This window comes from Stylophora pistillata, chromosome 2, assembly GCF_964205215.1.
Source record: "Stylophora pistillata chromosome 2, jaStyPist1.2, whole genome shotgun sequence".
NCBI lineage: Eukaryota > Metazoa > Cnidaria > Anthozoa > Scleractinia > Pocilloporidae > Stylophora > Stylophora pistillata.
Genome location: NC_142520.1, coordinates 40,779,226 through 40,806,903, shown reverse-complemented (window position 1 = coordinate 40,806,903; position 27,678 = coordinate 40,779,226). Strand labels below are relative to the sequence as shown.

At 37.6% G+C, this 27,678-nt stretch overlaps 1 protein-coding gene, 1 long non-coding RNA gene and 2 pseudogenes across 2 annotated transcripts; all 4 read right to left on the bottom strand.

The window, feature by feature from the left end:
• Nucleotides 1-225: 225 nt before the first annotated feature.
• Nucleotides 226-3,190, bottom strand: LOC148739509 (uncharacterized; annotated as a pseudogene).
• A 3,536-nt stretch (nucleotides 3,191-6,726) lies between these two features.
• LOC111333885 (uncharacterized) lies at nucleotides 6,727-14,230 on the bottom strand. Its single transcript, XM_022939521.2, has 6 exons — nucleotides 12,821-14,230; nucleotides 12,355-12,635; nucleotides 11,513-11,627; nucleotides 10,572-10,691; nucleotides 9,680-9,913; nucleotides 6,727-8,642 (listed from the first exon to the last, which is right to left on the bottom strand). The coding sequence occupies exons 1-6, from the start codon at nucleotides 12,882-12,884 to the stop codon at nucleotides 8,314-8,316; spliced, it is 1,143 nt and encodes a 380-aa protein (XP_022795256.2). The 5' UTR covers nucleotides 12,885-14,230; the 3' UTR covers nucleotides 6,727-8,313.
• Nucleotides 14,231-16,089: 1,859 nt separating this feature from the next.
• On the bottom strand, nucleotides 16,090-23,076 carry LOC148739508 (uncharacterized). Its single transcript, XR_015996157.1, has 6 exons — nucleotides 22,939-23,076; nucleotides 21,145-21,362; nucleotides 19,852-19,966; nucleotides 19,156-19,275; nucleotides 18,381-18,614; nucleotides 16,090-17,322 (listed from the first exon to the last, which is right to left on the bottom strand). It is a non-coding gene; the product is annotated as an uncharacterized LOC148739508 (long non-coding RNA).
• Nucleotides 23,077-23,098: 22 nt separating this feature from the next.
• Nucleotides 23,099-27,678, bottom strand: part of LOC148739503 (uncharacterized) — a 52,702-nt pseudogene continuing 48,122 nt past the window's right edge.

Here is a 27,678-nt window from a genome sequence, read left to right as displayed (position 1 = left end):
AAATTATTTTATTATGGATGAAGTAGGTGATATCAGCCGTGCGAGTTGCCTAAAACAACAGAAGATCCTCTTTACACTTCATACTAATTTACAATTGAATGTGATCAAATTAACAAACAGATACATTTTTGTTTTGCATCTGTTTAGTTATAAACCATAGATGACGTGAAAATGTAGTAGGAACAAAAACGAGGCACACGAGGTGCAGCCTAGCTAGACTATAATTATTTTAGTATTTGCAAAGCATATCCTTAATTTATCCTTCAGCAAGTTGAATTGTAGTTACTAGTAGTACTCTAAATATCTCGGTGCAGATAAGTGGAAGCTTTCTCGATGATCTATAGGACAGTAAAATTAATAAGAAGTGCTGAGACTAACAGATAATTGTTCTAGTTCTATTGAAAGTAACACGGTAGGATGTAAAGAGTCTTTGTAGGGTAGTTCTCATGGCCAATTGGATCCCAGTCTGGTAAATCGTTTTTGATAACAGTGGTGTGGATGAAAAGGTATTTCAAGCAAGATAAACACCTCCCAGTCATCAAAGGAGAAGTTGTATGTACCGGCCAAGGTTTTGGTTAGATCTTGTACTCCATTTGGTGACTCGTAGTAGCCATCAGAGGCAAAATCAGCATATGAATTTTTGTTGCTGTTGGCATTATCCGATATATAAATGTCCAAGGCATTTCCGAATGTTGGACCGTGACTAGAAGCGCTGAAAATAGCACATGCCGGCCGCCGCATCATGCTCTTAAATGGATGAAGCTCCTCTTTTTCCGTGAAGAAAATATAAACACATTGGAACTAGTGGCATAACCTCTTGTACAGTCTGAAGAACAAGATCGTGCACATTATTGAGACGTGTTTTCGATTTGAAAATGCAACATGTGTAAACCTATTAATACAATTAAATTTTAATAACACGTGGATTCCGTGAAACCATAAAATTACCACTTGCTGGCAAATATTTCATTTCTCTTTGTTCCACGCTCGTGTCAGGACGTGTTTCTGAGTCATCATGCTTATACTAATGTACACATTTAAAAGAGTATTTAAGTTTTGAAATGATATAAAACCAGCTTTTTCAATTGTTGAAAAAAGTTCTACGATCCCCTCTTGTTAACGTTGCTAATGGGAAAGCCTCGAAAATAAGTTAGAGGAAAGTTACATTTACTCCAAGGAATATAAGTGTATCCTCCAAACACGTACTGGCCATTTTTGATGATGATCACAGTGTGATTTTTATGATCGCACCTAGTATGGAAGGTTGCAGCAACATATAACCGTGCATGGAGGCGCGGCGGCACAGGAACCACTGTGAATTATTTCCAACGGCAGGCGACAGAAAATGTGATAAGTTGCGGAGAAAGTCAGTATTGTAAGACAAAATTGTAGAATCGATGAAAGTGCCTAAAACAAACAAACAAACAAACAAAACAAACAAAGCGAGAATATTATATTGTGAAAATTATGGAAATATTCTGACATAGAATTCTTGATAGTCGGAGTGAAGTTTGCAGTTGCAATTTCATGTCTTCTTGAATAACGCAAAAACAATTTGAACAGACAAATAAAGCAAAGACAAATCAACGGTAATAATAATCTTTTAATAATTATCTTTCAAAAGGAGAGATCTATACACAGTTTATAATCTGTTGATCAGAACAATTATTAACTATTTAGAAACCGAGAGTAAGGTCGTTACGGGAAAATCTCAAACTAAGGCCCCACCCTACCAAGCTTTCCAGCTGGTAAGTTAAAAACGCACCTTTCCAAAATGTTTTGAGGGAAAGTATCGTAATTTTTTTCATGTCAATGCCAGTTTTCCAACGCGAATTTTTTTTTTTTAATGTGTTCTTGTTTGCTTGCGTCGTCCCTCCCACTCCTAGCACGTTCTCATAGGTTATTTAACACTGTACCTTAGTTATTCTTCGAAAAAAATTGAGCTATTTGTATCAAATTGAGTCTACTCTCTCTGACTGACTGTGAATTGGGCTTCGTCGTTTTCATGCACTCGAATTTACAAAAGCGAAAAGAGCCACCGAGGTACTTGTCTGACATTTTGTTCTCTTTGTATGCATAATCCATAAACGGCTCGTAAGCATTAATTAACACTGTATTGTGACCGTCTCCGATCTCGCTCTAAGCCAGTCAGAGCGCGCGTTATATCGGCCACAAGCCTAAGCCATATAATAAATCATAAAAGTATTCTTATAGATAATGACAATTTCAGAATCCTTTTAAATTATCAGTACTGACCAATAGATTTGTCTTTGCTAGAAGCGATATTTTTTCATCTTCTATGCTATATATGATATCGTAATCTTTACCTATTTTAAGTTCACATCGAGGGCCAGAAAATCCAACTTGACAACGGCAATCAAATCCATTGACTCATCAATGCACGTTCTATTGTTCTAACATGGATCATTCTTGCAGTCGTCGATCATCTGTATCGAAAACAAGGGGGCATTTAGTACTTTACGAAATAACTCTGAAAGATGTAAAACGAGAAACGAGATGCTGCAAGAGAACTGTGCGGGACGTTCACCTAGAAACACGGCATTTCGATTTGTTAAAACTGAAAGGTCATTTCATTATGGAAGTGATCAATGAAATATTTACGATTACACACAAACGTGGTGTAACGCTTATTCGAAAGTTCAACATATCTCCTTATCTTTTCGAAAACTATTGATCGAAGCAAAAGACAACGTCTATTAACATATTTAAATTTTTAAAGGCTGGAATAGGAAAACAACATTGTCCTAACAGGCTCTATTTTTCAGCCAAAACGTCGTTTCAAAGACTTCAGGCTTGGGTTAAAGTAATGGAATTATAGGAACAACAATAAAATGTAACTGGACTTCGATTCCTTTCTAGTCAACTCCCTTATTTGGCAATCTTTCCCCGTAAACCCGATGGCGCAGACACATACATAACTATTGGTGTAGCACTGTGAAACGCGTGTCCCACTATTCTGACATGGTCCGCTGCAGCAGTGGGACTAAAGAAAAAAAAAAACGGAAAAAAAAACAGTCAGCAACAAAGTGAGTAAGCCGGAGCCCCCCACTTTCCTTCCCCCAACCTCTTTTTCAGGCAAGCGATCAGCGAAAGATCACATTGACTTAACTTAACTTTATTTAAAGAGGGAAGCGCACTAACCTATTATAGTTTTCTGACCTGCGGCCATCATACCCGCCCATCCCATCCCAGGGGAGGACATCCACCACACAGTAATCTCGTACGTGGGAAATGAACGTCTCCTACCCCTAACCCTGAAGGAGACGGGGCCTACAGTTTATTCGTCCTTATCCGAGAAGACTAGAATATCTATCCATTTCTTGATATTATAGAAAGGTAGCACATTCAGTCATCATTTAGCAACATTAAGCAATGTTCTCATCACTCAAAAAGTGGGAGAAACACGCAACTGCGTCTGGACTTCTTTCGTGCTTTAGCCACTTCCTGTGTGTTCCTAATAGAAGAGGGTTTGTGAAATTGATCACAGAAATGGTACTAACAATGTTCAGAACCTAAGTGAGACCACGAGGCGCAGCCAGTAAGAGATGAATGGCAAGAGACTGTTACTCTGAATTGTTTCTGACGCCCACTTGGTTTTCATTTTAAGCCATTTACTTCGACATCAGCAATTATTTCTACAAACTTGAAGTCTTCTTCGGACCGAAAACCGGTTTTCTTTTACTAAAATTTTTCCTTCACTTTTTCTTTCACTTGGACAGGTTTTCCTTCTAAAATATCTCCAGGTATGCCGATCTTGAAATTCGGATATTCGCCACTGTCCATGTTTGAAAAATTTGCAATTATTTTCACGACACATTTCTTCGTCGACATGGTGAGGATTGCTGAGCGTTGCTTTGTATGACACGTAATTATTTTTCATCTAGAACTTTATTGACAATGACTCTCGGCCAATGAGCGCACGATAATTTCTGCAGTTATTGGTTATTCTTGGTTTAACGTGACGTCATCAGAATTAAAAAATAAGGAGTTATCATTCCTTTTGAAATTTTAATTACTTTTTAGAACTATTGGTTTGAAAGGGTTTTTCGTCTTGTTATAAAGCAAGGTGAATTTCTGAGCTCTTGCGTGACACGATGTTGAAATGGTCGTCGAGAGTGCTGCCACGTAGGTTAAAAGAAAGTTACTTATCCGCTAAGATTTCGCAATCTGAATTGTCATTCTAGGAGGATAAGTATTCATAAAGATGTTTGTGACCCTCGAAAGACGATTACAGACTTTTCTATGGCAAAACTCGATGAAATATGTTTTTGTTAGTTTCCGGTCGCCATATTTGTGCCCCTCAGAAGGATACAAACGCGGCGTCTCCATACAAAGCCATATAGATTTGAATAAAACATTTCTTCGAATATGTCCCGCACGAAACAGTGCAGAGACCTGATTCTTTGCAACAATGTTTGAATATCTATCTTCTTTTGTTTCTTGGATTTTTGACTTCATTTGTTAAATGGATTTGATGATGGTGTGACAGTGAAAAACGGCAATACATGCCACAACTAAATTGCCGCCAAAGTTCTATCAAACAGCAATTAGCTAAATTCGCAATTGGTTTAGACTTCGTTTTCTTGTCTTTTATTACTAGTTTGCAAACTAGTTTCTTTTCTGTGCACACAGAACTAACAGATGTCAACTATTTCTTGCAAAACGGCGCCTGCATGCATACACACATGCGCCCACACACAATCATGTCGTTACTTCATTAAATTCAAGTTCTTTCAGCGTAGTGGACATTTATCACAACAAGAAATATGTTTTTACAATCTTTACTGAAACAATATTTTTGAAATTGTCTTTTTCAAATTTTCTCTAACCTATGGCGCTTTGCTGCATCGTAATTTCTATAATTCACAGTTGAACAATAGCCCCACAGATACTTTCGAAAGTTATCATACTTAGGTGAGCCAAGACTAAATATGCGCTGATTAGAGAGGGTCTGAATAATTTATTGTATTGCGTGTTTAAAGTTTCTTCCTCTCAGACTATCTTGCATACGATTTCACTGTTTAGGCGACTTTTTTCCTTTTTTGGTGCTTGTTTTGGCTTTGCTCAATGTTTCAATCTAATTTCTTATTTCTTAGGGGTAACTTTAGTTTCTTGCCCAATCATCGTATTCTCAGCAAAAGCCGAATCATTGAAATATTAGGTATGCGCTTGGAAGGTTGCCATATCGAAATTATTTAACCGCGAAAGTTGCTAATAAAGCAGCATATGAAAATTATGATCTCAGTTTCGCCATGTTTTGCTTTAACTGTGGTCGGAGTTCGATCGCAGAAAATTGCTGTGGACACTAATTAAAGGTTTCGGATACATATTTTAAACACTTTAATAACTTTTTCATCTTTTTTTTTTACGTTTATATGTTGAAGAATTCATTTTGACTCTATCTGAATCATGCCCGATAAACTACATAAAGAAGTTTTTCCTTCCTCCATTTAAAGATATAAATTTATTTCTTAATATTATTTCTTAAGATGATATTTAGGTGTGTATGATTTCGCACTAAAGCACTATTTCTATAACATCTGTTCTATTTCATTCGTTATATATTTTTCTTTGAGGCGTTTCTCCTAAGAACGAACAACCAGATGGCCCGAGCTCGAGCAATTTTTGAATTTATTCGAATTGTTGTCCTTGTCTGATAAAAGCAGCTCACACAGGCGTTTACCATTTACGGAGATATTTGCCTCCAAGTTATATAAAAAGCACTTAGGGTTGGCTGCACAGTCAAATTCAGATTCGCCCCCGTTGTTAGTTTGGAAACGCTATTTATTTTCTTCGTACTTTAGATTATTGCTGAACCGCCTATTGTCTATGCTTAGTTAATCTTTATCTACGTCACGGTTTATTTTTGTCGATTACTGTAATTGGTGTGAAATTATTACGCAATTTATGTCAGTCATTCGCTGATATTACGGGCTTGCGACAAAGAGAGAACCATTTTTTTGATTGCTGTCAAGAGGTCGTGCGCTCCGCTACTCAGTGTAAAATTGTTTTGTCTACTCCGCTACCCGCGCTTTTCAAGTACGCTAGGAGCTCTACCAAAGTAAATTACCTCTATTGTTTATGCTCGATTTAGTTTATCGTTTCCTTTATTATTAGTACAGTTGATTTCAAGAATAGGTCACTGTGCTGTGTCATCGTTGAAGTCGATTAATTAGCTTCGTTTCGTTTTCTGTTACCTTCTAGTTCGAACCACACACACACACATCATTCTACCACATTTGCTATCGCAATCACACCAAGTATTCTGCAACTACCTTATTTATCGCTACCTGGCTACGTTCCATTTTATATCTTATAAAATTAAACACTTGGGATTGTTACACATGGTGCTTGTGCGTTCGTTTTGGGGCTCTATGTACCAGCTATCCTTCCACAGCTAGGCAACGCTACCCTGTGATTCTCTGGAATTCACACCCGTGTTCAACTTGGACGGAAATGATCTTGCTGATATTTAGAAAAGAAAACGTTTCCTCTACCATCATCATCAACAACTTCTTCTGAGGAATCTCAAATGAGATCTTTGAAAGAAAAGGTCCACGAAGATTTTAGAAACTGCCACTGACCTGCTAAATGCTATTACCATCGAAAATTACGAATACAATTTGAAATCATCACAGAAAATAAACTTGTTGTGCCTTGCGAAGTATGAAGACAAGCAAAAAGACAGACCACTAAAGGCAGACATTTTCCAAGTCTCAGCTGACCGCCGAGTTCCATTTCTTCTATCCTTGAGGTGTTGAATTGTTAACTTACATACACGATATAACAGCGCCGACCGAATGGTTGTATTAAAGTTATAATATTTCCTAAAGAGGCTTTTAAGAGGATCGTTTTGAAAAATATTTGTTGTTATTTGACTTAAAGGAAATGTAATTAAATGACGCGAGTGCAGTTTCTAGGTTATTATAACTTAATTGAGTACCTGTCTCCATGAGACCAAAAAGCATATATTATCTTTGGTAAACGTTTTAACAAAACTAACTGCACTTGCATATATGTAATCCAGCTAGTCACTCAGTGTTATCTCATATCGTTGATAGCTTCGCCAAAAAATTGTTATATGGATTAATGTCTGAAACACTGCATAAAAGTAAAATCAGAAAAATTTTGTTCATTCCCTCCAAAATAAAAGTATAATACATGGACGAATACATGAAACACGGGAGACATTATCGCGCCGCTAGCAAGCAGTGTAGACTTCTCATTAGAGCGACTTAACAATGCATATTCAACCGGCTATGTTTGATTAGAGTGGACAGTGGGGAAAGGGACTGGGAAAGGCGAGAAGTAAATTTTATTGCCCAAGCTCACCTCTCCCCTGCCTGTCGCTCACACTCTTTCTACAGATTTCTTTCTCTTTCAATCTCTCATGCCCAACCTTTCGCTACTGTAAAAATCGAAGATGGCAACTATAATTTTCATCAAGAAACTACGGAGCACTCCCTTCCCAAAGTTATGTCTGTTCTGCAGCTTATTGCGCTCCTCATTAAAACGCTTATCTTCTTTCATCTTTTTTCGTACCTTTAGCTTTTAAAGCTTCGATTAGCATCTGAACTGAGCCCGAATTTTAAGCAATGCACCTGATGACTAGAACTTAATGTGAATGATAATGAGGTTGTGTTGTGTGACAATATCTAATGCTGTTCATTCCTTTGAGTACAATCTTAAATTTGATTGATGTCTTGTTTTAGCAAGTTCTTGCCCCCTACATAATTGAATTCTATTGTTCTAATTAAGTCGCTAGCTCTTGCTTATAAGGTTATATTTAGCACTTCATACTTTTGTTTATAAAAGAAATCCTCGTGCATATTGTCGTTAAGGATCTGTAGTCATTGCTACCATCAAAATCATTAACGTTATCACATTCTTTCATTATCATTATTTTCATTTTAATTGTCATCACTATCATTATCATAATTTTGATTTCTATCGTTATTGATATTGCTATTATTATCAGTATTATTACTAATATTATCATTATTACTATTATTTTTGACAGAATTATCCTTTATGTATTTTTAAAGGCATATCCTTAATTTGTGCCCATGTCAATCTGTTGGATTACAGTTACAAGGGATACCCTAAATTTCTCAGTGCGGACAAGTAGAAGCCACCAAGATAATCTAGGATGGCAGATAAATACATGCAACGTTCAAACTAACACATGATATTTCTAGTTGTACGGAGAGTAACATGTAGCTCTTCATAGCCAATTGAATGACAGTCTAGTAAAGCGTTTTTTGAAGGCAGTGATGTTGATGGAAAGGTCTTTTAACCAAGATAAAACACCTCCCAGTCATCAGGTGAGAAGTTTTGTGTCCCAGCCAAGACTGTCGATGGATCTTTGACTCCTTTTGGTGTCTCGTAGTAGCCATTACTTGCGTTAGCAAACTTGGTGTATGAACGGTCGTTTCTGTTAGCATTATCCGATATATGAATGTCATGACCATCTCCGAATGTCGGACCATATCCTAGGGCCCGGAAAATTGCATATTTTTTTTGTAACACCATGCTCTTAAATGGACGAAGCTCTTCTTTGTTTCGTAGAGAAAATATGAAAGCATTGGTAGTTGTACCATAACTACCATGTGGACTAGAATCTGAAAAATAAAAACGTCAAAACCATTTTAAGAACGTGTCTCTATAAGAGTCAAACATCTTGGGAAATGAAAATTTTCACCCCCCCCCCCCCTTCAAATTTTGCAGGCAAATTGACACTCAGGGGGATGCACAAAAATGCCCTTTTTAAAGCTTGCAGCACTCTTGTTGCCATGGTAACAACGGCTGCTTGTTCAAGGCCTGGGGTCTCATTTTCATACAGAAACATCGCAAAAAAAGTGTAAAATGTTTATTTTTCTATCTCAAGCTAAATTCAACATTACAAATTGGTACTTCTACCATACATAGTGACATTATTCGTCTTTACTTTGGTACGTTCAATTTTCCCTGGGAGTGAATGTGAACACACCAATAAATTATTTATCTTGGTACAGTTTCGGTCATTTTTGCTGTAGGGTAAAACAAGAAAAACGTTTGTCTAAAGTTCTTCAAAAGCATACCGACTCTGGAACTGAAACTAAGCAATCAGTTGGTTGTAATATTCTAGTTTTTAAATGTGTAAAATCTCTGCGGGCGGGCCTCCACTTTTAATTTCATAGTGGCAATTCGCGAAAGAAGCTCAAAAATCAGCTATTGCATAAATTGGCAATGTTTACATCTCACGTTCTCAACAACAAACGTTTCAGACAAATGAAAAGTGCAAGGCTTCGAAAGAATGTTATCTTCTGAGTGATATCCCGAAGAGAAGTCTCGCCTCTAGCTTTAATATTTTTAAAAAATGATCAACCTTCATAGAGGACTACCAGACGTAACTACAAACATGTACCTTAAATCGTGTGCATATCATCGTTAGCCCTTCGTCGCTCCGACGAAGGGCTAACGCTCGAAACGTCAGCTTTTGTAATCATTACGGTCGCCAATTTACCATTTCAACTTTGCTGATATATCCAAATTATTTAAGTTTTGGAATGATATCAAACCAGCTTTTTCAATTGTTGAAAAAAGTTCTACCTTCCCCTCTTGTCAACGTTGCTAACGGGAAAAGCTCGAACACAAGTTAGATGAAAGTTATATTTACCCCAAGGTATATCAGTGTATCCTCCAAACACGTACTGGTCATTTTTGATGATGGTCACGGTGTGATCCTTATTGTCGCACCTGGTGTGGAAGGTTGATGCAGCCCAGCCGTGCGTGGAGGCGCGGTGGCACAGCAGCCATCGTGAAGTTTTTCCGACAGCAGGTGTCAGGAAATGTGAAAGGTTGCGGAGGAAGTCAGTGTTGTCAGACAAAATTGTAGACATGATGGAAATGCCTGAAATAATAAAAAAAAAAAAACACCAAAGATATTACATTGTGAAAATTATGGAAATATCATTCTGACTGGTCGGAGCTAAGGTTGCAGTTGCAATTTCATGTATCCTGAAATAATGGGAAAAAAATTGAACAGAAAAATGAAGCAAAGGCAAATCCACGGCAATAATAATTTTTTAAACAATTATCTTTTAGAAGAAGAGACCATTAACAGTATATAATCTCTTGCTCTGTATAATTATTAACTACTTATAAACAGAGAGTGAGGTCGTTGCGGGAAAATCTCGAACTGAGGCCCTGCCCTGCCACGGGTTTCCAGCTGGTAAGTTAAAAACGCCTTTTCCAAAATGCTTTTTAGGGAAAATATCATAATGTTTTCATGTCAATGACAGTTTTCCAACGCCTTTTTTTTTTATTTGTTCTTGTTTGTTTGTGTTGTCACTTCCAGCACAATCTAATAGGTAATTTAAAACTGTACCTTAGCTATTCTTGGGAAAAAAATTAGCTGTTTGTATCAAATTAGTCTACTCTCACTGACTGTTCATCGGCCTTCGTCGTTTTCATGCGCTCGAATTTACAAAAAGCGAAAAGAACCACCGCGGTACTTTTTGCTCTTTCTATGCGAAATCCATAAATGGCCCGTGGGTAGTAAACTTTACCTATTTCAAGTTCACATCGAGAGCCAGAAAATCCTGGTGGACAACGGCAGTCGAATCCATTGACTCGGTCAATGCAGGTTCCATTGTTCTGACATGGATCATTCTTGCAGTCGTCGATATCTGCATCGAAAGTAGGAGGGCATTTAGTACTTTACGAAATAACTCTGATTGGTCCAAAACGAGAAGCGCACAAATACAGCATTTTGGTTTGTTAAAAAAGATAGCTCCTGGAAGTGATCAGTAAAATATTTACGATTACGCACATACGTGGTGTACACTTATTTGAAAGTTCAAGATATCTCCTAATCTTTTCGAAAACTATTGATCGAAGCAAAAGATGACGTCTATCAACAGATTTAAATTCTTATAGGCTGGAATAGGAAAAAAAACAGTGTCCTAATTAGAGAATATTTGGAAATACATTTGATAATAAATGTTAGAAGAATAAAACTACGACGTTTCGAAGTCACCTTGACTTCATTATCAAGTAGGGGTGTTAGTTGCAGTTCCGAGATTAAATACAAACAAAGGTGATAGAGTACGTTAGAATAATAAGTGTTTCGTTGTCATTGGTGTTTGACGGGTCAGTGCGTGCGGTATATGTTTAAATAAATATTTTTGTACGTATTGAGTCCGACTGCGTGTTTAACTTCGGTTTGCGTTCACGAGTAAATAGCATTTCATGAATAAGACAGCCCAGCTTTCCTCGGCACAGTGGTTCCTCGGTAAATAACTAACACCCCCACTTGATAATGAAGTCAAGACGACTTCGAAACTTCATAGTTTTATTCTTCTATTATTTATTATCAACAGTGTCTTAACAGGCCCAATTTTTTCAACCAAAACATCGTTTCAAAGACTTCAGGTTTGGGTAAAATAATGGAAATATTGGAAGAACAAAAACATGTAACTGGACACTAATTTCTTTTTAGTTAACTCACTTATTTGGCAATCTTTCCCCGTAAACCCGATGGCGCAGACACATACATAACTGTTGTTGTCGTACTGTGTAACGCATGTCCCCCTATTCTGACAAGGTCCACTGCTGCAGTGGGACTAACGAGAGAGAAAAATGCGAAAACCAACGAGTCAGCGACAAAGTAAGTAGGCTGAACCCCCTCCCCACCCTCCACACCTCTTTGTCATGCAAGCGATCTCAGAAAGATCACATTCAGCAATATCCTAGTCATTCATATTCATTCGCGAATAAGGGTTTAAAGTGCCCATGACACTTTTTTTTTCTATTCTACATCAAAATATAATGACTCTGAAACATGTTTTCGCAACGGTCAGTGTGGTATTTTGCCTTTTTCTGAATTTTTTATCAAGCTCTATAACCCGCAGATAAAATGTCTAGCCGAGCAAAGAGGGACTGGGCACCATGACGTCACAGTAGGAATCTCTTGGAGAGAAATATTCTTCATCGGGTCAGGGGTATTCGAAGAACCCCAAACTACACATCGAAACGGCATTTTTTGGCTAAAAAGTTTGTAAACAATAGCTTCCACACTCACTTTGCTTCTTTGATAAACTTGGTGTTACTACAGTGACGTCACGGCTTCCAGTACTCTTTAACGCGGCCAAAGAGATACGGGGAGCCTAAGTTCGATACAGTTTCGGACTTTTATCGCCTGGTAAAATAACAAAGACGCATCAGAGAGAACAGAACACCTGTTTTTAAATTCGTCAGGTATTACGTATACAAAGTGCGATTATTATAATTATATAGTGCGACAGATCACGTCCCTTAAAATTTAAAATAAAATGAAACCCAAGAACTTACCTTAATACTGTAATGATGAAACCTTCGGCTTTTGATGAATTTCTCCGAATTGTTGTACTTGTCTGATGGAAGTAGCTCACACAGGCCTGTTCCGGTTACGGAGATATTTGCCTCCAAGTTGTATGAAAAACACTTTGGGTTGGCTGCACAAGCAAATCCACATTCGTCGCCGTCTTCAACTCGGGCTGAGATGATCCCCGTGATATTCAAGTGACGAAATGTTTCTTCTACCATCATTATCAACAACAATCCCTCTGAATCTGAGGAATCTCGATTGAGAGCTTTAAAAGGAAAGGTCCACGAGTTATGATCAACTATCACCGTTCACAAGTTTTTAGATACTGCCACTGACCTAGCTATGCCTCTAACATCTTATTAGCTCTGACCTAACTCTAACATCTTATCAGAAATTTCGAATAAAGAAAAACCAAATTAAAGCTATAAAAGGAAATATACTCCGCAATACCTTGCGAATTGTGAAGACAGCCAACAATACAAACCAGTAAGGGCAAACATTTTCCGAGTTCCATATCTTTTTTGAGTCTGAGATGTTGAATTGGTAACAAAAACGATCAAACAGCACTAACTGGATACCTTTATTAAAGAACGGTATAATCTTCTATGAATAAGCCTTTAGGAGGATTTTTTCGAAACATCTTCACTGTTATTTGACCACAAGGAAATGCAATTAGACGTTTTTAGATCATTGGCGCGCAAAGCAAGTTATTTGGTCACCTGTCTCTATGAGACCGAACTTCAAATTATTGTTCAAGTTATGATTAACTGAGTAATAAAACCGACTGGACCGGCATAAACCAGTCGCTAGTTACTCTTTTATCTCGCGAATAACTTGGTATCTCAAAAACTAAAAGCCTTTCAGGGTATGGTGTACGCAGGTATACAGGTGAAATCATGCAGGTAGTGCATGGTGATGGGAACATTCACGGTAAATTACTTATACGTGAAAACAAGAAATGCGTGAAATATTAATTTTGGAAAGAAACTTAAATATGCCATCATTGGACTGACAATGGGCCAAAAAGAGCAAATTTGAATATTTTATGGATGGTACTATGCAAAAATATACGGTTCCAACGCGAGAAAATTAAAGGTGATTGCATCAAATTATGCGATAGCGTCCATAGCTGGCAATTGTGTCTCAAAATCCAATCCGCGAGGTAAAAAAAAGATAAATAAAAGAAAAGCGACGAGAACGTACTTCCTGCAGGCTGTACGCGTTAACAGTAAAACCGTTCAAATACAGAAAAGAGTTTGTTCGTTTTACTCTTGACAATTCGTGCATCGTACGGAGAGCATTCGCTTTCCGAATGTACCTTGCTTGGCATTCTAAAGAGACACCAATTAACTCTCAATCAATAAATTAACTTCGCGCCGTAACTTTGAGAAAATACTTCCATTAAGCGTTCAATAGATTAACTTTGCACTGTAACTTTAAGGAAAGACTTTCACTAAGCCCATTCTAAAGAGACGCCAGTTAACTGTCAATCGACAAATTACTTCGCGCTGTAACTTTGGGGAAATACTTCCATTGAGCGTTCTAAAGTGCGCCAATTAACTGTCAATCAATATATTAACTTCGCACTGTAACTTTAGGAAAAGACTTTCACTAAGCCCATTCTATTTTAAATCAAGCTGCAGTCCCAGAGGCAATCTATTGCTTTGTACTAACCCGGATTGATGCAAGTTAAATTTTCAAGACATTATTGTGGAGGCGTAATACCCGTTAAAGTAATACCCAGCGGTACGAAAGTCACGGACACATCAGAATAGCGTACAGTAAACTTTTGTATTGTAGCGTGTTTTTAAACATCATTCGTCAATATCAAGCCTATACATGCATATAGCTTTTTTATTTTTTTTGAAAAAACCAAAACAAAACAAAAACAAAACAAACAAACAAAAAAACAAAAACAAAAAAAACAAACAAACAAAAAAAAACAACCGGAACGATTCTAAAGAAGTTTGCACCGTTGCAAATTTCAGAATGCTCCAGCATTTTTGTTTCCAGTTCAATCTTTGTAGGTGATGTTGCAGAAAGAATCCTGTATTCAAGGCTATTGGGATATAATCCCAACTCGGTTTGGTTGATTTTTTTTTATAAGGGGTGGCGGGGGAGGGGGAAGGGGGAAAGGAGGCATTGTCAATCAATGAGGAATGTCGGAAGCTCATGATCACTTCCAGAGCTTGTGTTGCTGCACTCAGTTTGTTAAACGCTTGTTCTCATCTTTCCTCAAGTCTATCCCTCCAGCTTCCTAAGTTTCGATTTGTGACAGAGATTTGTTTTTACGTGATGGATGCTAGGTGTACTATCTATCTTGGGTTCGGTTCGAGCATCATTTTTCCAGGAAGGAGAAATGCCAGTGTAAGTGCAAGTGTGGTAAACGATTGAATTAAGGAAGGTAGCGAACCACGATATTGAGTTAATTCTTACACGAACTACGTAAACGATTCAAGAAACCCTTTCCGTTTGTGAGGGATGCCAAAAAATTTGTGACTGAGGCAACCCCGAAATTTTAAACACCAGCTTTCTACAGGGCGCCCGATGAATACCATTAAAAAAAAAAACACCTTTTTTTCTAATTATAATTGCTATTCTTTCCTTTACATGCAGTCTTGAACATAAGTGATGTCTTGTTTTATCAAATCATTGGCCCCGATGTAATTTGATTAAAGTTGTTCTGATGAGTCACTAGCTCTTGTTCATCAAGTCTTACTTAATACACCGCAGTCAATTCATAACCGCAGTCAATTCTCTTCACCCGGATCTGAAATATACCTGGGAAATTTCTGACAATTCTTTATCCTTTTTAGCCATCAAAGTTTCAATTGAAGGTGACGGTTTATGCACTAGTGTGTATTACAAACCAACAGACTCGCATAATTACTTGTTATATTCGTCTTCGCATCCATCTCACATTAAGAATTCCATTCCTTTTTCTCAGTTTCTAAGACTTCGTCGTTTATGCAGTGATGACTCTGATTTCCACCACAAATCAGAGTCAATGTGCCAGTTTTTCGATAAACGTGGTTACCCTGTTTCTGTCGTTCAAGCGGGTTACCACTGCGCCCATCTTATTGATCGACATTCAGCACTACAAACGTCGCATAAGGAAGACTCCGATCACATTCCATTCACTCTCACGTTTCACCCTCACAACCACTCAGTTAAATCCATCATTTTTAAAAACTTTAAACTACTTCAAAACGATCCAGAGACAAGCACTATCTTTTCGCAGCCTCCGCTCATTTCATTCAAACGCGACAAAATCATAGGCAATTTTTTGGTCAGAAGTTCTTTTCAGACTTATGACCAACCAGGCACTTTTAAGTGCGCTCGTGCACGATGCAAAACGTGTCCTTTCATTCACAACACTGATAAAATATCGGGACCTAAACGATCCATTAAGTTCACCGATCACTTCACGTGCACCACCGCCAATGTATTCTATTGCATAACTTGCACTTATTGCAAAAAGATATACATCGGCGAAACAGGCAGAAGACTAGGTTACCGATTCCGGGAACACCTTTGAGACGTGGAAAGGAATGACAAGGACACATCGAAACCAGTCGCTAGACATTATAATTTACCTAATCATTCTAAGCAACATATGACAATCTGCGGTCTTTCCTTACACTTAGGTAGCACGGAAAGCCGTAAAACTCTTGAACAAAAGCTCATCTTTCAAACCGGCAGTCTAAATCCCACAGGGATCAACGAACGCTTTTTATTCCACTTTTCTTCTTGATTTTTTCTCGTTGCCATGTTCCCACCAATAATGTAGCTTCATTTACTGCCTTTAAAAGCACACACAACTCACAATTCCTCTATTCGCTACGACGAAGGGCTAACGCTCGAAACGTCAGCTTTTGTAATCGTTACGGTGGCCAATTTACCATTTCAACTTTGTTCATATATCCAAATTATTTCGTTACTCCCACCGACGCAGCCCCAAACAGTTTCTTTCGAAACTATCAGCCTTTACTTAATACACACCATTCTTTGAAAAAAAAAATCATGCTTAAGAACGTAACTATTGGTATCATCGATTTTGCTATCGTTATCAAAACATGGAATTATCGTCATTGTTTTTATCACTATTATCATCATTATCATTGCTGTTAATCGCATGATACTTTCTAGTATTATTGTTACTGATAGTATTATCATTTATATCATAATTGCAACAATAGCATTATCATTTTTATATTTGAAAGCAGATCCTTAATCTATCAATCGGCTTGGTGATTTTCTCGAAGATTTAGTTTTTGGATTAAGGTTAGGGTCTGTGTTGCTTTTACTGAAAGTAACCCGGTAAGATACAGTAGTTCTCTTCGGCTAATTGAATGACAAAAAGCTGATAGTGTCGAAGGAAACTGTTTGGGACTGCGTCGGTGGGAGTAACGAAATAATTTGGATATATCAACAAAGTTGAAGTGGTAAATTGGCCACCGTAACGATTACAAAAGATGACGTTTCGAGCGTTAGCCCTTTGTCGGAGCGAAACATATGGCAATCTGCAATCATTCGCTTCGACGAAGGGCTAACCCTCGAAACGTCAGCTTTTGTAAACGTTAAGGTGGCCAATTAACCACTTCAACTTTGTTGATATATCCAAATTATTTAATTGAATGACAGTCCAGTAAAGTGGTTTGGGTGGCAGTGATGTTGATGAAAAGGTATTTTAAACAAGATAAAATACCTCCCAGTCATCAGGTGATAAGTAATGTGTACCGGCTAAAACTGTGGTCGTTTCTTGTACTCCTATTGGCGACTTGCAGAAGACAAGATTGGCGTATGATGCGCTGTTGCTATTAGCCTTTCCCGAGATGTAAATGTCATGGCCACCTCCAAATGTTGGACCATATGTAAGGTCCTTGCAATTTGTAAATTGCAGATGAAGACTGTACCACCATGCTCCTAAATGGATGTAGCTCTTCTTTGTTCTGTAGAGAAAATATGAAAGAAGTTATACCATATGTACGAGAAGTATCTAAAGAACGTTAAGAGCGTGAATACCAGTGAAATTAAGGGCCTGTTTGGGTACACACGACGTTACAGTGCTTCAAGTTGCAAAACTTGGCAGTTATTATTTCAGAACCTGATTTATGTGCTAGTAAAATTTTCCTAGTTTAGGAATAATAAAGGTTCTAACGTTTTGGATAAATTTAAATATTAAACGTGTTTTTTTTCTTTTAATCACAATTTCAGCGAAGGAATTGCATAAAGAACAATATAACAGCACATGCCACGACCACTGTCAGAATTTAAACGTGAACATTATGGAGACTGGTGACCTGTATAAGCATTTGAGTGAATAATGTTCCGGTCAGGAGTTCTTGCCATAAACATGTTTTCAATTAGTTATGCTATGAACTTGAAAGGAAGAAGGAGCGAGAGAGAAAAAAATTGGCTGGAGATCATCCCCTCGAACGCGTTGCTTCCAGTCTGCTCATTAGAAATCTACTACTGAAAAACATATATCCTTTCTGCGTTAAATGATATTAGATCAACTATTTAAGTTCTGGATTAATATTCAATTAGCTTTGCAAGTCTGGCAAATACCCCTACCCCCCTCCCCTCCCGCTCGGTGTTGGTAACTAGACAGTCTCGCGAAAAAAGGCTCTACATTGCGAGGGAAGTGTAGTCTTTCTATTATAATTGACAAGAGTTGTGGCCATCAAATCTACAAAAACTATTAAAGTTCTGCTTTTGTTTTCCTTGTAACCCCTGACAAGTTTCGCTTTTTTATTCGTTCAAGAACAACGCAATGCGTGCAGCATATCTTATTTCATATTAGGGTTAATAATCTGGTTTTCGCCGAAATATCAAAACAAACAGACAAACAAACAAACAAACAAACAGACAAACAAAAACACAACAACATATACCAAAGAAAAAACATAAAAAACAAGCAGAGAGAGATCAAAGCAAGACTTTTCCCTTAAATGGTTTGGCCTTCCAAGACAGTATTGATGTTCAGTTCTATGAAAGTTATATTTACCCCAAGGAATATTAGTATATCCTCCAAACATGTACTGGTCATTTTTGATGATGGTCACGGTGTGACGTTTAGGGTCGCAGTTGGTGTGGAAGGTACTTACAGCCCAGCCGTGCGTGAAGGCGCGGTGGCACAACAGCCATCTTTAAGTGTTTCCCACAGCAGGTACCGGGAAATTCAAAAGGTTGCCGATAAAGCTTCCGATGTTTGACAAAATTGGAGAATTGATGGAAATGCCTGTGAAAAAACAGAAACGAGGTCACTTTGTGAAGATTATGAATGGTCATTTAAACACAAATAGGGTTCTTGATCGTCATGATCGAGGTGAAGTGTGCAGATCGCAATTTCGTGTATCCTGCAATTTTGTGATTGCTACACCAAAGTAAAGCCAATTTACAGGTAATAGTAATAATTAATGATCAAATTGAAATTATCATCAACTAATAATAAAAGAATGTGGCGCTATTTTTATGAGCTCATTGAAAGCGCCTTACAAGAACATTAGAAAAGATGGACAAAACAGAGCGAAATAAAAGTAAAACTGAAAAACATTAACAAAATCACCAAAAATCCTTTGTTGGACTGGCTGACTGACCATAGCTTTAGGACTAGCCAGAACGTTGTATCAATTTTAACAATTCTAGGTGAAAAATAATAGCACTAAAATTGTCATAGCCTCAGCAACAAAAACCGCTACAACTTTTTCATAACATTATCCCCACCCCCCCCCCCTCCCCCGCTATCTTTTAACTAGTTAACTCTAATAAGTAACCTTTACCTTATACATCTTCCCATCGAGGACCAGCGAATCCGAATGGACAACGGCAGTCGAAACCATCGACTCGATCAATGCAAGTTCCTATATACAGACATGTATCATTCTTGCAGTCGTCGGTATCTATATAAAAGGTTTAAAACAATTGACATATTACAAAATAACTCTTGTGGGGTTCGTGTGATCGTTACAAGGCTTAAAAGATTCAATCTTGCTATTAGCTATGTGGTAAAAGTAACATAGCTGATGACAGTGCAGGAAGTCTCTGAGACGTTCAAAAAGAGAAACAAAAGCCCGTGAGGACGTCATTGTTTTCCAAATGCAGTTGGTTCGCCATGGAGAGCATCATTTTGTTTTGTTGGAGATAAAGGTCTTGTTATCTTGGAAGGATCAGTAAAATATTGACGATCACACGCAAACGTGATTTCTAGTAATTTGAACGTTATTCATAGCTTTTCGCTTTTCGAAAACTATCGATAGCAACAAAGAAGAAGTCGATCAACACATTTAAGTATCTAGTTGTCAAAATATTGATACCTCTCTGAAGGCCAGAATCGAAAACAGCAGCGTCTTAACAGGTTCTTCTTTTCTATTTTTCGACCAAAGTGTCGTATGCATGTCTAAAACTTCGGGTTCCATTTAAACAGCAAATGTAAGAAAAAATGTAACTGGTTACTGGTTCTTCTCTGGTAAACTTACTTATTTGGAAATCTTTCCCCGTAAATCCAAGGGCGCAAACACATACATAACTATCGTTATCGTACTGTGGCACGCATGTCCCACCATTTTGGCAAGGTCAATTGATGCATGGGGACTAAGAAGGAAACACGGATGAAACAATATGTAAGCAACACATTAACAAAGACCAGCGCTTTAGATCTTAACTGAACGAACGGTTCAGCTAAGTAAATAAAAGTAAGCACGAACTCTCTCGGTCTTACTTTTAAGTGATGTTTACAAGGGATGCAGAGTTACCCTTCAATCGATATCCAATCATTGTACTTCTCAGAAGATCAAAGGCGGAAGAAATAGACTGTCATGCACTATATATGCCGTCAATAAACTGTTAGCAACATTATGTTGGACAACAATTAGCTACGTTCGCAATAAGTTTCGGCTTTCCTTTCTTATCTTTTTATTACTACTTTTTCAAGTAATTTCTTTCCTGCGTACATAAGCAGAAGAATTGACAGACGTAAAATACTTAAATATGTCCTAAAAAAATATCCACACAAACACGCATGCATGAATTTCGTTACTTCATTAAATATTCAAGTTCTTTCACCGCAGAGGGCATTTGTTAGAAGAAGAAATAGAACGCATCATTGAAATTTTGTCTTTTTCGAATTCCCCATAATTTGCCGCGCCTGGCTGCATAGTATTTTCTAGGTAACAAAGTTGAACAATAGTCCCACAGATGTTTTAGATGTTTTACTTAGGTGAGAAAAGACGAGATATGCTCTGAGTGGAGAGCCTGAATAATTTATTGTTTTTGACGAATTTTCATTTTTGTGACGTTTGTTTACCTTCGCCCAATGTTTCTCTCTAATTTCTTATCATTTAGAAGTGACTGTGTTTTTCTTAGCCACATCATCGTATTCCCAACAAAAGCCAAATCATGGAATTATTAGCTAAGCGTTTAGAAGGATAAGATATCGAAATTATTCAACAACGTACAGCTGTAAGGCGTTTCGAATGATATGATGTACAAATGATTTTACCACGTTAGTCTCTAATTAAGCAGCAAGCAAACTTATGATCTCAGTTTAGCCATTTGGAAAAGATGTATAAGATATAATTTTAAGCGTGTATCGTTTCGAAATACAGCATGGTTTGATGGCAACTTTTGGACTTCATTAAACAATTATTTTCCCTGGAGGCATTTCTCCTGCATGAAGAACAGTTATGAATAATTTTGAACCAGATAACTTACCCAAATACTTTAATGATGAGATCCCTTTTTTTTTCATGAATTTATCTGAATTGTTGTACCTGTCTGATGGAAGTAGCTCACACTCCTTTCTTCCGGCCACGGAAATACATGCCACCAAGTTGTAAGAAAAGCACTTTGGTTTGTTTTCACAGGAAAATCCACATTCGTCGCCGTCTTCAACTAGGAATGAACTGATGTTGTTGATATTTAAGTAAAAAAACACTTCTTCTACCATCAGTCATCAACAACGCGTTATCTGAGGAATCTCGATTGAGACCTTGGAAAAAAAAGGTTAATGAAGATTTTAGAAACTGCTATTGATCTAGCTCTTCAAAACGCTATTGCCATTACAAATTACGAATTTATCGCAGAAAATAAACTTTTCAGTACCTTGCGAAGTATGAAGACAACTAAAAAAGCAAACAAGTAAGGGTAAACATTTTCCAAGTCTCAGTTGAGCGCCGAGTTCCATTTCTTTTTTCTCCGAGATGCTGAATCATTAACTTATATACACGGTATAAAAGCGCTAACAGAATGGCTGTATTAAAGTTGTAATATTTCCTAAAGAAGCTTTTAAGAAGATTGTTTGAAAAATGTTTGTTGCTATTTGACTGGAAGGAAATGCAATCACATGACGCAAGTACGGTTTCTAGGTTTTTGGCGTTCGAAGTAAGTTCATTAAGCACCTGTCTCCATGAGACCAAAAAGCATATATTATCTTCAGTAAACGGTTTAACAACGCTAATTGCACCTGCATAATTCAGCCAGTCAACATTATTTTAGATAGCTTCGCAAAAAAATTCGTAAAAATTGTTGTATGTTGAAACACTGCATACGTGTATATGGGGAAAAACAAGAGAAGCATAAGCTTCCATTGCGCTGCCTGATTAAACCGCTTCTATCGACATCCTTTTTCGCACCTTCAGCTGTTTCGAATAGTAGTAGAACTATTTTAGGCTTACTGAAGAGTGACACGATGACTAAAAATTAAACTGAATGATAATGTTAATGATTGTTTACTGTTATCTCTTCCTAAACGCTCAAATTGAATACAAATTAAATAATGTTTTGTTTGATAAAATTCTTAGCCCCTAATTAATTTAATTCTAGCGCTCTCAGTAGATCACTTGCTCGATCCTTTTTATCAGCCTATATTAATTTCATAATTAATAATAATAACTTAATAATAACTTACACCTTTGCCAAGAAACGAAATTACCGCGCTTGTTATCGCTAAGAATCTGTAATTATTGCTATCATCATCATCGATAAAATTTCCTCAATTTTTGCCATTGATATAGTTATCACTATTTTGTTATTATTATTGCTACCATTAGTAATGGTAATAGGACTGAGTAAAGTCCAATTTGGTCCTTAATCATACTCGTGATAACAAAATCGGACAACCGCTGCGCGATCGTCCGATTTGTCTATCACAGCATGATTACAAAACCGAATTGGACAATATGAAGTCTTACTATATGGCTGTGTCTCACAAGGACAAGGAACTACCGAGATCACGAATTTGATTGGCTGAAATCAACATTGAAAGCGGTCTAGATTTTCCAACCTAGATCGCCATCTAGACCGGTCTAGAAAAAAAGTTACAAAGAATAAAAAAAATTGGCATAAAAGACAGCCATATAATAAACATCTTATTAACCGAGCTAGGTCGGTCTGTATGGGAGAATCCTAATCTGGGTCGCTGGTACAGACCTCACTGCGTTCAGTCTGTACTGGCGACCTCGGTCAAGATTCTCCCATACAGACTTCTCGCTCGGTTAATAAGAACTAATTATTACTAAATTAATCATTAAAAACAACAAAACAAAATAAAACCAAAAAAACAATACCCGAGAAAAGGAGGCGGCGTGGCCGAGTGGTTAAGGTACTAGACTTGTAATCCGGTGACCCGGGTTCGAGTCCTTCGTCCTCTTCTCGCTGGATTTGTTCTCGGTTGCCCCGAGTTCAACTCCTCGGCTTTGCCTCCTGCCGGTGAGGATTTTCATGCACTTTTGTTTATTTAAAGTCTTTGTTTGATCTACTGGAGGGCTACAAGTTTATCAGTGGAATTACTAGAGAGCTTACGCACCAGACGTTCTTGAGGTCACGAACGCCTACCGGAAGTCATTAGAGGAACTATGTACATACTGCGCATGTCATGACGTTCGCGTGGTCACGTCGCAGACGCCAGAACGCTACTTTTCAGGTTGAAGGTAGGACGCCACAAAAATATGCTGTTATTTTGTTTATAGGAGATAAATTATTGACTCAAAACCATAAAAAGCTCTTCTGCTTTTCATTAAGTGATTAAAAAACGTTTTCGTAGCGCGTAAAGTTGTTTTTGCTGAATCGATAGATTAAACGGGATTCGACAATGGCAGACAATCTTCTCGCCAAGTCTGGTTGAGTTAAGTCATTTGATTTCATGTCCATTTGAATCATCAAATGCAGAACTAAGACTTTTTTAAACCGGGTTTAAGCTTATCACAAATTAGTTTGAGCGATAATTTAGAATTAAGACACTTAAGCGACATTTAGATACAATAACAAAGTGCAAAATGAGATAGATGATTGTCTTTCTGCATCGTTTGTATTTTGTAACTGCACATTGTATAACGTATGCATGCCTGCTAGGTTTTGAGCAACCGACTACAAACATAAGAATAACAAATCTCGCTGTGGTTAACGAATTTAGAAAAAGAGAAATGGTCCTCTAGGCATCCAGATCATGCACTGAAAAATTCATGCTCGCTCGTTTGTTCGCATTGTTTACACAACTATGAAGTGGTAAATTTCAAGTCGCCTAATAAATATGAAAGACGAATTATTCATTCTGTCAAGAGAGTGGGGTAAAGAAACTTATTCCCTTGCTCATTAAGGTCATATCTCTAGCATCTTTTAGCAAAGACATGTTAACACGGGTAGAAGTCCGTGTCTGAAAAACGTCGACTGCTTAACCTTCCTATTTCGCACCAAGAACGAGGGCCTCGATTCAGTCTTACGCGGCTTCTCTGCCGTTCGTGTTGTCAAGAACGTCTGGTGCTTAAGCTCTCTACTGTCATACGTTACCCTCCTTAAATAAAGTTGTGATTATTATTGTTATTATTATTATTATTATTATTATTATTATTATTATTATCATTATTATCATCAAAAGAAGAATCGCCAAGTAATGAAAGAAGGAGGAAATTTGCATTGATAAAACCATCTAGCCTGCAATCATGACTTCATTACTAGCTTTACTTTGCTCAAGAATAAGTTGACGGCCTTTAGCAGTGCTAGTCAGAGAGAAAAGATTGCAAGTAGTCTTGCACTGCGCAAGTTTCCTAGCAGAAAATTAGGGTTGATCTAGCTATAGGTTGATGAACGGTGCCTTGACTGTATTTTCTCTTCAACAGATTTTCCTGTGAATTCGTGGAAGAGGTTAGTCACGTCTAAAGCAACAAAAACAAATAAAAGTGACCATCATTGTGAAATCAAAATTAATTTATTATAGATGAAATAGGTGATATCAGCTGTGCGAGTTGCTTAGAGCAACAAAAGATCTTCCCTACATTTTAACGTATTTTACAATTAAATGTGATCAAATTAACAATTAGATACCATTTTGTCTTGCTCCTGTTTAGTAATAAATCAAAGATGACGTCAAAATGTAGTAGGAACAAGAGGCACACGAGGTGTAGGCTCGCTTGACTATAATTATTTTATTATTTGCAAAGCATATCCTTAATTTGTCCTTCAGCAAGTTGAATTGTAGTTACTAGTAGTACTCTAAATTTCTCGGTGCACATAAGTAGAAGCTTTCTTGATGATCCGATAGGACAGTAAATGAGAATTGAAGTACTGAAACTAACAGATAATGTTTTACTTCTATTAAAAGTAACACAGTAGGATGTTATGGGTCTTTGTAGGATAGTTCTCATAGCCAATCGAATGCCAGTCTGGTAAATCGTTTCTGATGGCAGTAATGTGGATGAAAAGTTATTTCAACCAAGACAAAACACCTCCCAGTCATCAGGTGGGAAGCGATATGTACCGGCCAAGATTGTGGTTAGATCTTGTACTCCTTTTGGGTGACTCATAGGCAAAATTAGCATATGAACTGCTGTTGCTGTTGGTATTATCCGATATGTAAATGTCCCAGCCATATCCGAATGTTGGACCGTAACTAGAAGCGCTAAAAATGGTATATGCCGGTTGCCGCACCATGCTCTTAAATGGATGAAGCTCCTCTTTGTTCCATAAAGAAAATATAAACGCATTGGAAGTGGTGGTAGAACCACTTGTAGAGTCTGATCAACAAGAGCGTGCATATTATAGAGACGTGTTTTCGATTTGAAAATGCAACATGTGTTAACCTATTAATTTGATAGACAAGTGACAAATGGTGAATCTTAATTTCGGAATAAAATAACCAGTAAAAAAAAAGAAAAAAAAAATGTTTATTAGCGTTTTGTTACAAGCGGAAGGAAAAGAAGAAATAAATTCAACTGATCTGAAAAATTTTCACATGACCCGCTTAGCCACACACTGGGTGTGTTATTAGAGAAAATGCAAACAAACAAAAACAAAAATGTTCCCAGTCAGAACGTGCGGACTTTAAGCAGCAGGGTCCGAACGTCATGACATTCAGCCAAATGTTTTCCCATGCAGCCCTCCTTCTCAGTTAACTCACAAGAGGATTTCTATATTGCTGATTCTGGTATTATGCGGGATTCGTGTTACATGTGAACCGAGTGATCTTATCGTAGTCTCTGTGTCTCAGTTGAACATCACTAAAGTGCGGAGTCCGAAAGTCTCTCTTCTTGGGAATTCTTAATTTTCTCTTTGTCCCACGCTCGGGAGAGGACGCTTTTCTGAGTCACCATGCTCTTACTAATGTATACATTTTGAAAAGTATTTAAGTTTTGAAATGATATAAAGCCAGCTTTTTCAATTGTAGAAAAAAGTTCTACCTTCCCCTCTTGTCAATGTTGGTAACAGGAAAGCCTCGAAAATGAGTTAGATGAAAGTTATATTTACCCCAAGGAATATCAGCGTATCCTCCAAACACGTCCTGGCTATTTTTGATGATGGTCAAGGTGTGATCTTTATGGTCGCACCTGGTGTGGAAGATTGCAGCAGCCCAGCCGTTTGTGGAGGCGCGGTGACACAGCAACCACTAGGATTTGTTTCCGACAGCAGGCTCCAATAAATGTGAAAGGTTGCCGAGAAACATTGCGTTGCCCACCAATATTGTAGAATTGATTGTGATTCGCGCTTTCGTTTTGAAGCGTTACTGTAGCTTTGAAGGTTACAGATGTATGGTGGCCCGTTTATTTTCGTACTGGTTGCCAGAGGAAGCAAGTCAAACTAAAAAACAAATACAGAATTTTTTAAATATGGAATAAAATTTGAGAGTTTATTAAAATGGAACTTACAATTCGTAGGGCATTCCATTCATCTTCTAGATCTTTACGTTATCTCTGGCTGACCGTTCTTTTAAATATTGGATTCGTCGCGTCTTTAAATAAAAAGAGGGGCTGTTCCCCAGACTCCCTGGGACAACGCTCTGGCGCCAAAACTATTAAACACTAAGTGCAAATCAGATTGAAATACCTAAGAATATAGTTGTTCGTTAGGCATTAAAATGAATTGAATCTAGTGTAGTCACTTGTCTCTTGAAATTTAACCCGCCAGACAAAAACATGCGAAACGGTACTTACTGTTGACTTTTAGCACTCCTAGTCACAAGCAGTAACACAGATGCCTTTTACCTTCTTTTTCGTTTATTTTAATACGGTCAAATAGCAAGATGGCGTGGTGCTGAAATTTTCACCGTTTTCCTGTTCTTTTTTTTCTTTTTGTGAAAATTTGGTCTGATACCAATAAAGCCCACATCCAATCGCCTGGTTCTTCATCTCTTACTTTGGACTCATCCTTCGATCGAATTATGTATTTTGGGGATTGGGAGGGATGCTGTATTTTTCACAATGAAAAGCATGCAATTCTTTTGTTCACTTATTTTGCAGTTATTTTTGTTCGTTTCCTCGTCAATTGAGGGTTTGATTTTCACGCAAGAGTGAAAATTACATATTTCAAGCGTTAATTATATCAGAAATACGTGCTCTCTTGTCTCGATGTCGTTCAACAAGAGCCACAGCATTACTGCAAGTCCTTAATCTTAAATCCTCCGCGTCTGTATAAAATTATTGTTAAAGGCCATCTCGTAACAAACCTGACGTAATTTCGCATTGCCTGCCAGAAAAGTCCTTTTGACCAGGGCATCCGAAAGCTGTTGACTTGATCAATGCAAGTTCCACCGTTTAGACACGATTCTTTCTCGCAGTCGTTGATATCTGTAGAAAAAAACAAACAAACAAAGTAGAAAAATTATCAACACATCAGGAACGTATATAGTCTAACTCAGTGGATTTTTGGGTGAATTTTAACATTATTCCTTTATTCTCGTTGATTTAAAATAAAGCCCCAATGGACCACCAAGGGATTGTAATGAAACATTAATGTCAACACCCCCATGCAATTCAAACCCAAGGGTCAAGATTTCATCGAAGGAATTAGCAAGTTGAAAAAAATCAGGCTTACGTTAA

Coding starts and splice junctions, on each gene's coding strand:
- LOC111333885 (XM_022939521.2), bottom strand. CDS start 12,884: ATGGAACTCGGAAAATGTTTGCCCTTACTGGTTTGTATTGTTGGCTGT. Junction 12,636..12,820: donor CTGTCTTCACAATTCGCAAG/GTATTGCGGAGT, acceptor TTCCTTTTAAAG/CTCTCAATCGAGATTCCTCA. Junction 8,643..9,679: donor ATACACTGATATACCTTGGG/GTAAATATAACT, acceptor TTTATTTTTCAG/ATTCTAGTCCACATGGTAGT.